Source organism: Helianthus annuus, chromosome 1 (genome assembly GCF_002127325.2).
Source record: "Helianthus annuus cultivar XRQ/B chromosome 1, HanXRQr2.0-SUNRISE, whole genome shotgun sequence".
NCBI classification, from domain to species: domain Eukaryota; kingdom Viridiplantae; phylum Streptophyta; class Magnoliopsida; order Asterales; family Asteraceae; genus Helianthus; species Helianthus annuus.
Window position 1 is genome coordinate 90,695,604 of NC_035433.2, and position 17,055 is coordinate 90,712,658.

The 17,055-nt window shown below is 34.7% G+C and overlaps 3 protein-coding genes and 1 long non-coding RNA gene across 6 annotated transcripts; 1 reads left to right on the forward strand and 3 right to left on the reverse strand.

Moving 5' to 3' along the window:
• Positions 1-310: 310 nt before the first annotated feature.
• Positions 311-927, reverse strand: LOC118479676. Of its 2 annotated transcripts, XR_004860022.1 has the most exons (4): positions 839-927; positions 654-753; positions 467-539; positions 311-399 (listed from the first exon to the last, which is right to left on the reverse strand). It is a non-coding gene; the product is annotated as an uncharacterized LOC118479676 (long non-coding RNA). The 2 variants fall into 2 exon arrangements; XR_004860018.1 differs by having other exon boundaries at positions 399-539; positions 839-855.
• Positions 928-5,064: 4,137 nt separating this feature from the next.
• LOC110927790 (proline-rich extensin-like protein EPR1) lies at positions 5,065-7,043 on the forward strand. The gene is made up of 2 exons (XM_022171199.1): positions 5,065-5,181; positions 6,375-7,043. The coding sequence occupies exons 1-2, from the start codon at positions 5,065-5,067 to the stop codon at positions 7,041-7,043; spliced, it is 786 nt and encodes a 261-aa protein (XP_022026891.1).
• Positions 7,044-8,080: 1,037 nt separating this feature from the next.
• Positions 8,081-10,321, reverse strand: LOC110872652 (chloroplast envelope quinone oxidoreductase homolog). The gene is made up of 4 exons (XM_022121501.2): positions 10,184-10,321; positions 9,231-9,372; positions 9,047-9,129; positions 8,081-8,957 (listed from the first exon to the last, which is right to left on the reverse strand). The coding sequence occupies exons 1-4, from the start codon at positions 10,247-10,249 to the stop codon at positions 8,262-8,264; spliced, it is 987 nt and encodes a 328-aa protein (XP_021977193.1). The 5' UTR covers positions 10,250-10,321; the 3' UTR covers positions 8,081-8,261.
• Positions 10,322-13,829: 3,508 nt separating this feature from the next.
• LOC110872661 (chloroplast envelope quinone oxidoreductase homolog) lies at positions 13,830-17,029 on the reverse strand. Of its 2 annotated transcripts, none has more exons than XM_022121511.2 (4): positions 16,858-17,029; positions 15,932-16,073; positions 14,872-14,954; positions 13,830-14,662 (listed from the first exon to the last, which is right to left on the reverse strand). In XM_022121511.2, the coding sequence occupies exons 1-4, from the start codon at positions 16,921-16,923 to the stop codon at positions 13,967-13,969; spliced, it is 987 nt and encodes a 328-aa protein (XP_021977203.1). In that variant the 5' UTR covers positions 16,924-17,029; the 3' UTR covers positions 13,830-13,966. The 2 variants fall into 2 exon arrangements, with proteins under 2 accessions (XP_021977203.1, XP_021977204.1); XM_022121512.2 differs by having other exon boundaries at positions 15,932-16,083; positions 16,858-16,996.
• Positions 17,030-17,055: the final 26 nt, after the last annotated feature.

A 17,055-nucleotide genomic window follows, 5' to 3' on the forward strand; every position in this document is an offset into this window, starting at 1 on the left:
TCGAATCTAGACTCGGATTCTCATCATCTATGTCGCATCCCACCCTCATTTTTGAAGAATATGGTGCGGAGCTAGGGTTTTGAGAGTGGAGACAGAGAAAGAGGCCATATCAAATCTTGACCACCAGAAGCCATCTTCACCTTCCTGAAGCCGGACATTACACGACAGACACTTTGATATTCATTAGTGTCGGGATCATAGCAAGCCATGAGAATTGGACTGTACCTTTTATTAAACGTACATAACATACATAATAAAGAACTGAAAAGGGTAAAGCTATTAATTTAATGGTACTATATTAAGTTGTTACCATCCAACATTCCTTCCATTCACGTACCAAGCACCAATAGGAATCAAGCCCAAGAAATCATTTAAACCTTCGAAATAATTTCACTTCACCTGCAAATGATATTATACCAATTGAGTATTAAAAATAATTTAACACCGACTCATAAAACAAACAAACCTTTAACCAAGAATCCGAACGCTTTGACGGGAGATAACCATCTTCAACATCAAGAGATTTAACAATTTCTCATCTTCAAGTGTTTCAATACCAAAAATAAGAAATAAGAACATTACTTAAATAAGCTAGTCTTTTTTATTATATTAATACATTATTTCTTAAAACATGTCGTTCAAAAACAACGAACCTCTATACAGAACGCATCAGAGAAGCCGGACATTACACGACAGACACTTTGATATTCATCAGTGTCGGGATCATAGCAAGCCATGAGAAATGGATTGTACCTGTTATTAAACGTACGTAAGATACATAATTAAGAACTGAAAAGGGTAAAGCTAGTAATTTAACGGTACTATATTAAGTTGTTACCATCCAGCATTCCTTCAATTCCCTTACCAAGCACCAATAGGAACGAAGCCCAAGAAATCATTTAAACCTTCGAAATAATTTCACTTCACCTGCAAATGATATTATACCAATTGAGTATTAAAAATAATTTAACACCGACTCATAAAACAAATACAAAGAAAAACGATACAACTCATTCGATATTAAATAGTATTACAAAATTCTGATTTTGAAAAATAGTAAAAATTAAAAATTATACATTACAATTAACACTTAATAAGATATCTCGTTCTCTCGCCTTCTTCCATGCAATTTCATTGTTTGTTTTAATTTGCAGATCAGCAAGCATATCACAGGTCTTATGATCTTGTTTCAGCAGATGTGTGATAAACTCTTCTGCTTTTTCTTTAAACGCTGATGGAGGAGAACAGACCACTTCATCCAGCAGTGTAATGCTACTCCAGGTTTGCTTATAATATTTATCACTCACCATAGCAACTTTTTTGTTGAGTTCTTCATCTTTTCTCTGTTCTTCAAGTGACCATCCTAAAAATTCAATTTTAAGATCGGCAGTTTCAGACCAGTGGTAGAAGCTTTTGCTTGCCATTTAGAAAGAGTGTTAGTGTTTTTTGGACAGTTTGTTTTAGGGTGAAGGGTTTTTTAAAAATGAAGTGTTGATGTTTTCAAGTAAAGTAATCCTGAACCTTTATAGTGTGTAAAATGTTTGATGTGGTAAATGAACAGACATTTCCTAGTTATGATAACCTTTTTTGAAGGTTTAAATTTTGTTCTTTGGTTTTCTAGATATTTAATTTTACTTGCTTTCCCATTAAATCATTAAATGTACAGGTTTTTTAAATATAAATTTATACACGTTTTACCATTAAATCATTAAATATACATGGTTTTTAAATATAAATTTTTATTTAATGATTGCATTTAAAAATGACCTTTGGCCTGTTACAGATTCTATATAATACGATTGACAATTCAAATGTTGTTTTATCATACACAGATTCATTCACTGAAAGCCAAAGATCAATTGTTATTGTTTGCTTTAGTTATTATAAATACATTGTCATGGAGTCATATTCTGACGATTTCAAGCAACGCTTTATTAAACAAATCGAAGAGCAAGTTTTGGCTGATAGGTCTACTCTTCAAGAGTTGAAGAGGTGTTTTAACGGACTACAACTTGGTCTCCTGACAAGAGACCAGGTTTCGAGAAACCTGAGGGCGATGCCAACTACTTCCGTTCGTGACCTATGTATTGCGAGTAATATAGAGTGTGGAGATAGAGACCTAGAGTTCATGAGAAAGATCAATGACATACATCGTGAAGTTCAGTGCTCCATGGAGTTGAAGTTAAAGTTTCTTGATTCTTGCTATTAGAGTTTAACTGTCTGATTAGTTTTGTTTTTTATATGTAATTGTTACTTTTTAAATACTTTATATGGATGATCGTATTATTTTTACTTCTTTTTAAACTTTTCGATTTAACAATGTTTAATCTTTATTTAATTTTCTCCTTTAACAATTCTCGAAGCCAAACAGTTTCAACAAACCCGAGTAACTTTTATATGAATTTGGATTATGTTAAGATTGCTTGGTAGTTGTATATATTATTCTAGGGCAAAAGTCGAAAGATCCATTAGAGACAGCAGCACTCAATATGCTAGTCTTATAAAGCCAAGTTTATATCTTTTAATATATGTAGTCATTTAACATGATTTTCGTCCTAATTTACAGCAAAAAGATGACAATACAAACCCTAATGAAGGCTACCTTCAACCTAAATAATCCTAAAAATCAACCTAAAACAGTCTACAACACCCAAAAGTTAGAGTTTATACTATGCGGCTTGCTTAAAAAAGGCCTCAAGAAACACACAAACAGATTCAAACTGAAACTAAGTTACAACCCAAAATTTGGTCATGAAAAAAGGAACCCATTTTGCCTTGGGCACCTGACAAAAAAAATCCCAAAATAATAAATAATAATGAAGAATGTGTCATAAAAAATGAAACTAACAAACTACCACATAAGTTATTTTCATGACAGAAACAACTTTAGTCCACATCTCTTACTTTACAAACACCAAATTGCAGTATCATATGTGCAAAAAATGATGGCAAATATGTCATTTATAATCAAGTACATCTTCATCCATTAGATAACTGCAAGAATGAAAATAAATAAATAAGAAAGTTAAATTTGACCTAAAGATTAGTCGGTACATCAGAAAGTTTATCAGCACATGTCATAGCTAAACCCCCAAACATCCTTCCGAAAACAAAGAGTAATTTCTTTTTCGTCAACACCGGTCGGTCCAGATCTAAAAAACCCAAAGAATCGCGAATATCAGAACAAATTAGTCCATTCACTTGACAGATTTCAGTTATTCATCCACTCTAGGTTATTAAAAAAAAAACTACACTATCACAAATCACCATCAGATTAATAAACATAATATATAAACAATCACATAATGTTATACAAAAGCTTTTCAATCAAATTACTGGCAAATTTATTAAACATTTGTAATTGAATACTCTTAATCCGATCACAACATCCAAAACATTATTACAATGACCTTCAAAAAAAATAACAAACAGTAAAAACCCTAAAACGATTAGAACTGACGAACTCACAGTAAATCATGAACAAAATTATATGAAAATAGGATATGCAACAAATCAAATCTGAATAATAGGGTTAAAAATGAAATAGAAAGATACCGATTTATGTGTTGGTGAAACCCTAGCCGCCGCCCTTTCGTTGTTGCGTTAAACCACAACCATCATAAGACCACCACGGGGAAAACCTAAATCAACCAATGTTGTTGTCATCGTTCCTCTTCAGGCCACCACCATCTTCCTCATACGAAATAGTCAAAATTTTAGAAAAAAAACTGAGACAATGAAACAAATAAAACGAATAAAATCAATAAAAAACTGAGACCATTCACTTGACAGATTTCAGTTATTCATCCACTCTAGGTTATAAAAAAAACTACACTATCACAAATCACCATCAGATTAATAGACATAATATATAAAAAAATCACATAATGTTATACAAAAGCTTTTCAATCAAATTACTGGCAAATTTATTAAACATTTGTAATTGAATACTCTTAAAACAGATCATTTTCATCCGATCACAACATCCAAAACATTATTACAATGACCTTCAAAAAAAAAATAACAAACAGTAAAAACCCTAAAACGATTAGAACTGACGAACTCACAGTAAATCATGAACAAAATTATATGAAAATAGGATATGCAACAAATCAAATCTGAATAATAGGGTTAAAAATGAAATAGAAAGATACCGATTTATGTGTTGGTGAAACCCTAGCCGCCGCCCTTTCGTTGTTGCGTTAAACCACAACCTTCATAAGACCACCACGGGGAAAACCTAAATCAACCAATGTCGTTGTCATCGTTCCTCTTCAGGCCACCACCATCTTCCTCATACGAAACAGTCAAAATTTTAGAAAAAAACTGAGACGATGAAACAAATAAAACGAATAAAATCAATATCGACTAAAGAATCCACATACTTGTAAGTGAATCGGTTTGAGTTTGGAATCCTTTATCAGTCGATTCAAAGCACAAGCGACACCTATCTTTTCAGAGAAAATTAGATGTAGAAGCTTCAAGGAAGACGAAGGCTAGGGTTTGGTTGTGAAGCGGTGAAGGAAAAGAATAGGGCTACAGGAAATTAGTTTTTTTATGTGACTTATATACCCGGGTCATAAAACGGGTCGAATCACATCAAAATGGGTATCCGCGGATGATATAAAACCCAGCTCATTTTCCCGCCAAAATGAATCCTGAGAAGCCCTAAGAACGTGCCACATCAGCCCAAATCTTCTTGTTTATTATATATAATAGATGTCCCTAGTTCGAATCTCGTAAGCTTTTCCTTTTATTTATTCTCGTAAGCTTTTCCTTTTATTTATTTATGCATTCCAGACCTCGCTAGAACCTCCAACAATAAATTTCTTGGCGAAGAAACCATCTCATTTTACGTGGTAAGTAAGTTTCTTTTTTGGTTTTAATAATAATTTAAAACGGGAAATGTTTACCCCATCCCCCATGTTTTTTAAAATATTCAAAGAGTATAAAATGTGTTCTTTTGGGTAAGTATAAGTGTTTGATGGGCATGGAGGAAAGGGTGCGTCAAAGTTCCTTCATGATAATTTGCCAAGAATCATTGTTGATGATGCTAATTTCCCAATGGAACTTGAAAAAGTAGTCACGAGGTCGTTTATGGAGATAGATGTTGCATTTGCGCGGTCATGTGCTCTAGAATCTTTCTGGCACAACTGCATGTACCACTATGATCTTTGGGAGGCTAGTTCAATTATCTATAATTGTTTTTTATATATCTCTTGTAAATATATCTAGATCATTATTTTTAGATCATTATTTTAGATACTTTGTAATGATGAAAATTGATAAATAAATAGTTTTCAAAATTGCATAGAAAGTATGTTTTTTCTTTGTGAAACTAACTCTGCCCCAATTCAAGATAATCTAGTAAATCGGATTTTTATTATGTGATGAATCTTACTGGACCCGAATTATTGAACCAACACGAAATTTTCTATGTTCAAACATATGGAATTGAAACATTTGAAAAAGTGAACCCCTTTGAAAAAAAAATTATGGATCCGTCACTGCAATCTGATACTTATAATATAAAGAACTAGAGACAAAAAAAATATTTACGAATCGATAGTTCGATACAATATATATGAATTAGGTAAAACAAATCTACTTGATGATAATGATATATCATGTTATTTCTGTTATAATTCCTAAATTTCATCCATAACATCTAACCAATTAGGCTCCAAAATTTTGAAACACGACATAAAATCAAACATATATTTTTCTTATTTAAAAAGTACATGGCTGCTCTACTTGCTCCACATCCTTAAATAAAATAAATAAAAAATAGACATGTCAATACTGTCAAGCACCTTGTTAACATTGCCTTTCCACTATTTTAAATATAATAATGCGTTAAAATAATGCGGGTCGGGTCACATGGCCCGGAATTCAACAAACCTTTTTTTTTTCCTGGGAAGTGCATGAATTGACTTGTATTTTGTTGATCATGACAGGGTAGTGGTTAGCTAAAGTAATCTTCCATTTACATGATACAAGAACTAATTGGTGTTAAACTATTACATAAGTGTGCAATCAATAATTTAGTATAGATTTACATAACACATGCATGTTTTGAACATAACGTATATTCAATACAAAAAATAAAAAATAAAAATTCATGAGTCCATATATATAAGTCATTGCTTAATTCATCATATTGTATCACTAACACATTTTTGAACATGGAGGGCTCAAGGAAATTGACTACAAATTATCCTTACCATTCTCCTCCACCACCACCAACACCTCCATGCCCTCCACCACCACCACCCCCTCCACCACCACCACCACCACCACCAGTTCCATGTCCTCCGCCTCCACCACCCCCGGTTGCATGTCCTCCTCCTCCACCAAAAGCGGAACATTGGAAGCCACCGCCATCTCCTACCCCAGAGACACCAACTTACCCTCCTAAAGCCTCTCCACCTAAACGGTCACACCCACCAAAACCATCACATCCACCACATGGTCCAGCTTACCCTCCTAAGGGTCCGAAGCCTCCTACGCCAGCTAGTCCACCTAAAGAAGCAAAACCACCTACCCCTGGTGGACATGCTTATCCACCAAAGGGCTCTAAGCCGCCAACACCTGGTGGGCCCGCTTATCCACCTAAGGGCCCGAAACCACCAACCCCTGATGGGCCCGCTTATCCACCTAAGGGACCAAAACCACCAACCCCTGGTGGGCCCGCTTATCCACCAAAGCCAAGTACTTGGCCTCCTAAAGCACAACCTCCGCTACCATCATATGGACCCACCGTCCCACCTCCACAACCTTACAATGCTGTCCCACCATCCGGTAACATCCTAACACCACCACCGTCTGGTGGCGGCGACAAGAATCACACCGTCGTTATTGCGGTGTGTGCATCACTAGGTGGTGTGTTTTTCCTAGCATTCTTAGCCGCCGGACTCTTCTGCTTAGCCAAGAGAAAGAAGAAGCCAATCTTAGTCCCGACAGCAGCTCCATATGGTCACGGCGGTGGCGGAGGACACGGTCATGAAGGTGGTGCAGAACACTCAAGCTATGGCCAACACTAAGGCTATATATTACCGAAAGATATGCATCAAAAAGTTACCATTGGTGGAGACGAGTGATGGTTAATCCTTTTCAAAAATAATATTAAACTCTTTTTCTTTATAAATTATCTGTGTGGAGTTCAAACACTTTTCTGTTATATCAACTTTGTATTCTACGTATTGAGTGTTGTAAGTTACAAGTGAAATGTTGGTTTCAGGCCCCACTCAACACTCTCACAACACACACAAACTCACGTATGTGTAAGTGAAGAAGAAACAAATATGCAAACGAAGAATGAGAGCTACTGTATTCAAAATGAAATCGGGTACAAATAAACTAAATAACTTTATCCTATTTATAATAAATTAAACATATAAAATGCACGTGCTCAAAGAATATTCCTATTGAGTTCCTTTTATTCAGCAAACATATCGCCTAATATTCCAATGATCCTCCAGCAAACTTGGTCATCTACTACCAGGTCTTCAACAACCCATATGACCCGTAAACAAACCCGAATAATCCAACATGAAAAGGGTTTACTTTTTTAGGTAGAGTTCATGAATTCAAGATTTGTACTTAATTTATTCAATAAGAGTTGTGGATTGTCTACATTATTAATTCTTAATTTAATTGAATATATAATCTTTTTAAAGAAATATCATTGACATTGTAAGTGAATAAACGGCATAAACATAATCATACAATGAGCAAGTGTCGCCAGTCACACATTGAGTGTAATTTTCCATATAATAATTTAGAGTTAATTACTGTTTTTGTTTTCGTCTCCTGTGGTTTGTCAAAAATCACTATTTCAGTCTATTAGTTTAAAAATTGCGATTTCAGTCCCTGTGGTTTCACTTTTGTAACTATTTCAGTCCCTGTGGTTTCACTTTCGTAACCATTTCAATCCATTTATTTTGTTAGTATAGGGACTGAAATAGTTACGAGGTGGACTGAAATGGTTACGAAATTGAAACCATAGGGACTGAAATCGCAATTTTTAAACTAATGTACTGAAATAGTGATTTTTGACAAACCACAGGGACGAAAACAGTAATTAACTCAATAATTTATTACATGTAAATTGTGAAATGAGTATGATCCTATGCATATTGTCTAATAATAATGACGCTTTTTTATAAAATGGAATTCTTTAACATAAAAAACAAATACATCAATAGGAGTGCAATCCGAATTACAACATCGAGATCGAGATAACGTTGTTTGCTCTTATTTTACGGCTCGACAACCACCTTCCCAGTGGCATGGCCCTCAATGCTCTTGACCCAAGCCGCTTCAGCCTTACTTAAAGGGTATCTCGAGTCAATAACAGTTTTCAGTTTCCCTTCTTTTACCAACTTCACAAGACAACCAATCTCTTGTGCGTTTGGAACCACGAGTAACGGTATAACTTGCTTTTTCGAAAAAGTTAACTTTTGCATTGCATAATTCCAAAATGTACCACCACTCGGGGTTATATCAATAACCTTCCCAGTTGGACTCAGGTTGGGCTCGAAGGTTGACCACGGGATACCAGTGGTGCAATCAACCACTATGTCATATTTCTTGCCCGACGGGCTTTTGAGGGCGGCTCCTTCTGGGGTCTTGTAGTCCAAAACCTCGTCGGCTCCTAAGCTTTTAACGAAGTCGATGTTGCGAGCCCCACATGTTGCGGTCACGTGGGTATTACCTAGTTTTGCTAGCTGGACTGCATAGTGACCCACACCACCAGAAGCGGCCGTTACTAGGACGTTGGTTCGTGGTTCTGTTTTTTCCAGTTTTAGCCCACCGGTTACAGTAAGGGAGTGTAGAGCGGCGCACGCTGCAATACCTAGACATGCACCATCTGCAGCTGATACTTCTGGTGGTCTTGCAACTGTTAAGCTTTCTTTAGCCACGGCATACTCGGCTAGCCCTCCACCCGCAACCCCCTTCACCCATGCAAACAGGTTGAAAGTCAATAAAGGCCTGTTTTTTTATGTATGCAATTTTGTCGAAAAATCAGAAAGATGAAACTCACAAGAGTTGAAACAATTTTGTCACCAGCTTTATAATTCTTTACACCGGGTCCAACTTCCACAACTTCTCCTGCCACATCGCTAACTGATCCAAACAAACAATCATATTTAATTAGTTATGATTAATCCTTATGAAATGAGAAGCTAAATTATGATTATCATCAAAGTATCAACTATCAAACTTACGTGGTATAAAAGGAAACTTTCTGGGTAAAAAAGGGCGTAGAACGCCGTTCTGTATCTTCCAGTCGATTGGATTAATGCTTGTTGCTTCTACTTTCATCAGAATCTCACCTTTGCCAGGAGCAGGGATAGGGATTTCGACATGCTGTAAAACATATAAGTAATAGTATTTATTAACTCTTGTATATCATACATGATTATGAAAATGTAGTCCATTGGTGTTTTCTTTAGGAGTAGAGATTTTCTACTTTCTAGATTAAATAGGCTAAATATAATGTCAGTTGTTCACTTTTCTGCCCAATTTGTAAAAACCAAATTTATTCAACTTAATCATGTTTCTACTTCCAAATTGATGTGAATTTCAAAGGTATTATTTAGAGGTATTAATGAAAAATCATCAAATGCATGATCTATTTAATTCCTGAGAAATAATATACTCCGCTTTGCCTTGATGGGTTGTCCATCCAGAAACTAGATTTTCAAGAAGGTCACTCATCCTGGCACTACTCCAAGCCGCACAACTGTGGAGTCTTGTAAACCAGGAATCTCTCATGGCCCACGCAGCTTTGTAGGGGGCGCCCGACCCCCAAACTTTTCGCTCAGTAGTGTTCGGTATCTAGTTTTCGTATAGAATTTTTTAGGTATATACGTTTTCGACACCCGGTTTCATAATTTATTAGGTATATACGTTTTCGACCCTGGTCAGAAATCTCAAGTTTCGCCACTGTACTATGTAAAGAGTGTAATAACCGGGGACTAAAAATGTTAAATCCTCGATCTAACTACATACTGTAAAACCTAACTAATCAATCTGAAGCTAATCTATCAATTAATCCAGAAATCGGATTATATAAATCAAATATACATTATTTAAGCAGCAAATATTGGTCTGAAAATGATACAGTTAAATAAGCAAAAATTAAGACAAGAATCTAATTAAAATGATGTTGAATCACCTTCAAACCGGCAGCTCCTCCGCCGTAACAAGTATACCAAACCGCATGCATCACTTTTCCGGCCATATTTATTTTTAGTCAAAATGATGTTGAATTTAGTGGGACGAATGTGCGAGATTTATAATTGATTTATTTGGACTAACGCGTTTACACGTTTGACGACATGATGTCAACTTTAATATTTTTTTATTTAAGAATGTTCATGAATGTTCATGAATCATGACGTCATGTTATAAACATATAATAGTGGGGAAGTGATTATTTTTTAATATGGGGAAGTGATTATTTTTTAATATGTAAAGAGAAAAACAATGGGAATCTGAGAGACGACTCTCTACAAGATGATGATTACTGATTAGACAAAACTAGGGTCCAAATGTGCGTGTGTCAAGGGTAAATCCGTAAATGTTCTAGAACTAGCTTAACCGAATTGGTTAGAACTGGTTTTTTTGGTCGGTCGAAATGGGAGTGTTTACCCAAAACATTTTTATACAATTTTTTTGTTTTGTAAGAGAATAAGGGTGTTAGTTTTGTAAACGAATATCATCTGTTTGTTAACGTATTATACTTAGTTGATTGTTATTATGTATTGTATTTTATAGCCATCTTGATAGTAATTCAAATTAGTACCTCTTTATAGCCTGCAGTGCTGAAAAACACTGCAGCTTTTTAAGGTTTTTATGCTAAAAACATGCAGTTATTTGGGTTTTTTTGCTGGAAAGCCAGCACTTTTTTAGCGATTTTTTTGCTAGAAAAAAACCTGCAGTTTTTTGTCGTTGTTTTGCTGGAAAACCGGTCCGAAAACCTGCAGAAACGTTGCAGCCTGCAGTGCTGAGAAACACTGCTTTTTTTTTACGTTTTTCGCTGATAAAGCTTTAGTTTTTAAGGTTTTTATGTTGAAAAAACATGCAGTTTTTTGGCGTTTTATTGCTGAAAAACCGGCACATTTTAGCCTTTTTTGCTAAAAAACATGCAGTTTTTGTCGTTCTTTTGCTGAACAAGCTGCACTTTTATGCCGTTTATTTGGCTGAAACAACCTGCACTATTTTGGCATTTATAACAGTTTTTGACTTATAACATGTATGATGACAGGTTGAGTTAATTGCACGTTTGATCACACGGTTCGTACATTCTTTCGCAAGTTGTTGACATACCTATCTTCTAAAGATGATAGCGATGATGATCTTGATGAGGATGTCGAAGAACAATTTACTTGCAAACGTCGTAAGTTTATTGACACAATCATATTCAAGGACATGAACATCTATATCGTGATTATTTTGAAGAAAATCCTCAAATCTATTTCGACGGATATTTCAGATGAGTCAAAATAGTGGGTAGTTAAGATTGTAAATGAAAGAAAGAGAAAAAATTAATAAAAAAGAATATAGAGATAAATATAAAGGATAGGATGTGGAGGGTTTTTTAAAATGAGAGGTAAATTTTAAAAAGTAGTGATTTTATGTTAAATTATAGGGTTAAAGATAATGGAGTCGATGTGAATGCTCTAACACCTCACACTATCAAATAACGTAACCAATATCGTTACTGGATATATATTCGACTCTTGTTCTCCTCTTCGTCGTCGTCGTGCTTCCCGCCGGCAACATTCCTTAGGATCCTGACATTAACTATATCTTCTCTATCCATTGCATAAACCTTGATGTCTCTCCGGATCCATCACCTAACGCCACTAGTACAAAACCATTTTTTTTGGGTGGTGTTTTAGAATACAAAGCACCAAATAACAAGATTACCACACTAATAAATAAACACACCAACAAAAATTGATTTTTTGATTGTGAAGTTGTTAATAGCACCATTAAATTGATTTTTTGAGGGTGAAGTTGTTAATAGCGCCAACAAAGTGAACCAATCAAAACATTTTGTTAGGCATCACATGGATCATAATCCTACGGTTTTCAATTGCTCTCATCTTATTCAATCAATGGATCGAATCAAGCCTCCAAAAACACAACCTTTATACCCACATATATACAGACACAATGTTAAAATCAAAATATTTTTTAGAGGGAGAAAAATGTTAAGGAGGAGCAAATCATCATCGGAAAGTTTTCCGGAACGGCTTCCATAGTATCGGCGATGTGGCGTAAGCGTATCAATGGCCTTATCTACGGAGAGACACGAACCGGTAAGTTATAATAGTAGGCCTAATCCATTTTTTTATGTTTGAGTTTAAGTTGTTTAAGTGTTCAACCCATGCTAGTAGAAATTACTGATTTTACTCTTGAAGTTAAGTGTTTATAATAAAAACATTAACATGTTTAGTTATAATTGAAATGATTTATTTATTGCCTACTAGAAATAACAAAATTTAATATAAAAATTAAATAATCTTCAAAATATTATAAAAGAAAAGGTATTAATAAACTTTAGAGAAACATAAAAAATAGATTAGAATGTTATGTTTATGTGAACAATATTAATTAAAAAGTTTAAAAATAATAGCTTAAATGTAAACATATAAGAAAGATGCTTAAATTTTAAATTATACCTTTTTTTTAATCTTACATAATTTTGTTCCAAAAATCGAAAAACCAAACCGAACTGGTGTAAAAACTGAAAAAACCAAAACTGAACGGTTTTCAAAAACCAAAAACCAACCTGCACAACCCTATCTAATACTAGGTTACAATTAGCATATTACACGAGTTGATATATGTAATGTTAGATGATTAGTAATAAAAAAAAAGTTATTTAAAAAAACATATGTATCGCACGCTTAAAAAACTTGTGTATTATACTAATAGAATAAAATATAATGTAATTTATTAACATATATAGTCATCAAGTTACATATTTAAAAAATGAACATAGACATGACAATTATAAATTTTGTTAAGTTAATTTTTAAAACATGATTTTTTTTCAACTGAATATTAACTTTGATTTACCATTTATTTTATTTAATATTTAACATACTGTATTTTTACGATTCATAACATCCAACCACATTAAATATTTGTAAAGTTTTTAGAATTCACTCATAAAATAGAGCAAAGTACACATATGGTTCTTGTGATTAATAAAAAATTTGGATTTAGTTGCTAGGTTTTTAAAAGTACACAGATGGTCCTTGTGGTTTACACTTCATAATGTATTTAGTCTTCAACTTTTGCCAAAAGTACACGGATAGTCCATGTGGTTTGCACTTTGTAAAGCATTTAATCCTCAACGTTTAGTGACTAAATGTGTTACAAAGTGCCTACAATAGGGGTCATCTATGTACTTTTGGTAAAAAAATGTGGACTAAATGTAATACAAAGTGCAAAACACGGGATCCATCTGTGTACTTTAACAAAGTTGAGGACTAAATCCAAAATTTTGTTTAACCACAGGGACCATCTGTGTAATTTACTCTAAAAACAACTGTCATCGTTTTTCTGCGTTTTGTAATATTTTAAGAACTTAACTTTGAACTTGGTGAAGATTTTAAGTAAAAAAATATAAGTCTATTAGAAAAATTAATAATTAATTTCGTATTAGATTCATTTGGTTAATTTGGTTAATGATATAATAAATATCTTTAATTAAAAAAGAATATATATGAATAATTAAGTAGATAGATATAGATTATTTGAGTGTAATTTTCCATATAATAATTTATTATATGTAAATTGTTAAATGAGTACAATCCTATGTATATTGTCTAATATTGATGCTTTTTATAAAATGGAATTCTTTAACATAAAAGACGAATACATCAATAGGAGTGCAATCCAAATCATAACATCGATTTGGATAACGTTGTTCGCTCTTATTTTACGGCTCGACAACCACCTTCCCAGTGGCATGGCCCTCGATGCTCTTGGCCCAAGCCGCTTCTGCCTTACTTAAAGGGTATCTCGAGTCGATAACAGTTTTCAGTTTCCCTTCTTTTACCAACTTCACAAGACAACCAATCTCTTGTGCATTTGGAATCACGAGTAACGGTATAACTTGCTTTTTCGAAAAAGTTAACTTTTGCATTGCATAATTCCAAAATGTACCACCACTCGGGGTTATATCAATAACCTTCCCAGTTGGACTCAGGTTGGGCTCGAAGGTTGACCACGGAATAACAGTAGTGCAATCAACCACTATGTCATATTTCTGGCCCGATGGGCTTTTGAGGGCGGCTCCTTCTGGGGTCTTGTAGTCCAGAACCTCGTCGGCTCCTAAGCTTTTAACAAAATCAATATTGCGGGCCCCACATGTTGCGGTCACATGGGTATTACCTAGTTTTGCTAGTTGGACTGCATAGTGACCCACACCACCAGAACCAGCAGTTACTAGGATGTTGGTTCGTGGTTCTGTTTTTTCCAGTTTTAGCCCACCGGTTACAGTAAGGGAGTGTAGAGCGGCGCACGCTGCAATACCTAGACACGCACCATCTGCAGCCGATACCTCTGATGGTCTTGGAACCGTTAAGCTTTCTTTAGCCACCGCATACTCGGCTAGCCCACCGCCTGCACCCCCCTTCACCCATGCAAACAGGTTGAAAGTCAATAAAGGCATGTTTTTTATGCATACAACTTCCTAGATCGTTTGGGTATGTTATCTTATGTAATCATATTTGATAAGTGTTGATGGGCTGACCCAACCCGACTGGCCTGACCCGCCCAGCTAGCCACATTCAATAAGAACTACTAAGAAACAAAATCTACAAAATCAGAAAGATGACTCACAAGAGTTGAAACAATTTTGTCACCAGCTTTAAAGTTCGTTACACCAGGTCCAACTTCCACAACTTCTCCTGCCACATCACTAACTGATCCAAACAAACAATCATATATAGTTATGATTAATCCTTCAGAAGCTCATAAAGATAAAACACAGTTCACACACCATAGAGTTTGTTTGGTAAATTACCCTTATGATAAATTACACTATAGTCTCTAAAAGCCTTATGCATATATCTACACACACACACATATAGTGTCGTTCTATATGAAACCAATTTTAAGTAGAGAACTGCCTAAACATTTGTACCCGTTGCTTTAAATGTGATGCATAAGGCGGCTATGTAACCACATAATCCACTATCTTTCTCTCCCATTACGTCTAGTGAGTCCTACACGTGCTTAAGCATTTTCCGGTTCCGTCCTTCAAATAAATGTAGTAAAAATTCTTATAAATCTAACCTTTATCTTAAAAAGCTATTGAGTGAATTGCAAGTTTTGTCCTTTATCTTTAGGCCATTTTGCAAGTTTTGTCCTTTATGTTTAAATTTGACGAGTTTTGTCCTTTATGTTTAAAAATCAAGCACGTTTTACCCTTTGGGCCTTAAAAATCAAGCACGTTTTGTCCTTTATGTTTAAAAATCAAGCACGTTTTGTCCTTTATGTTTAAAAAATCAAGCACGTTTTGTCCTTAAAAATCAAGCACGTTTTGCCCCAAAGGGTAAAACGTGCCTGATTTTCAAACATAAAGGACAAAACTCATCAAATTTAAACATAAAGGACAAAACTTGCAAAATGGCCTAAAGATAAAGGACAAAACTTGCAATTCACTCAAAAGATATTCATTTTAAGAATCATGCATACAAGTTTTAAAAATACGAATGATCTTTGTAATGCCGCATGCATGAAAGACAAATTACATACGAGACGGCCATTTGTATAATTTACTCTTAGTGTTGAAGCACGTATATAAACAAAAAGAACCAACCAAACAAGTATAAAACCCCTAATTTAAAACTTTAAGCTAAATTATAATTGTCATCAAAGTATAACCTATCAAACTTACGTGGTATAAACGGAAATTTTCTGGGTAAAATAGGGCGTACAAAGCCGTTCTGTATCTTCCAGTCAATTGGATTTATGCTTGTTGCTTCTATTTTCATCAGAATCTCATCATTTCCAGGAGCAGGGATAGGGATTTCAACATGCTGGAAAACACTAAAACATATAAATAAATAACAGTATTGACTCTTGTTTGTCATTTTGATTCTAAAAATTAGCCCATTGATGCTTCCAAATGGAGCAGTTATCTACTTTCTAGATCAAATAGGCTAGACATGATGTCATCTTGGTTTTAATACGTGCGCATCACAGGATGTGGCGTCTTACGCAGCTGACCAGTTCTTGAACAAATTGGACCATGATTGCAATGAGTCTCAGCTTTTCGTATCTGACTATCGTTGATTGAATAAATCTGACTAAAGATGATGAAAATATCTTATATTTTGGTGTTTAAACGCTAACAAGTTAAAATATTATCCATAAATATTTTTTTAGTATTTTTTAATAACAAATGCCTCACATACATGATCTCGCTTCTGCATTGCGCATGACGCGTCGGATCGCTACGCGGTTTATAAAACCAAGGATGCCATTTAACCTCGTTTGTGTCCAATTTAAATAAACCAAATTTATTCATATAATAATGAGAAATGAATCATCAAATGTGTGAACTGATCATTCGTGAGATATCTATAATAGCTTTAATAATCGAAGGTTAAAAGGTAAATCATCGACCTGACCTAAATACTGCAAAACCTAACTATATAAGCAATCGATCTGAAGTTTTTCTATCAATTAATCCAGAAATTGAATGATTCTACACGAGTAATGTTCAAGCAGTAAAATTAGGTCTAAGAATATGATATGAATATGATACGGTTAAGTAAGCAAAATGAACGCAACAATCTATATGAAATGATGTTGAATCACCTTCAAACCGGCGGCACCACCGCCATAACAAGTGTACCAAACCGCCTGCATCACTTTTCCGGCCATATTCCGTCACCGATCCAACTTTCTCAGCCGTTCGCCCTTAAGTTAGTGGTACTAGTGAGCGAGATTCATAAATTTAAAGATTCTGTTAGGACTCTAGGGTTCACGCATTTTGACTCTTTCTTCAACGGTTTT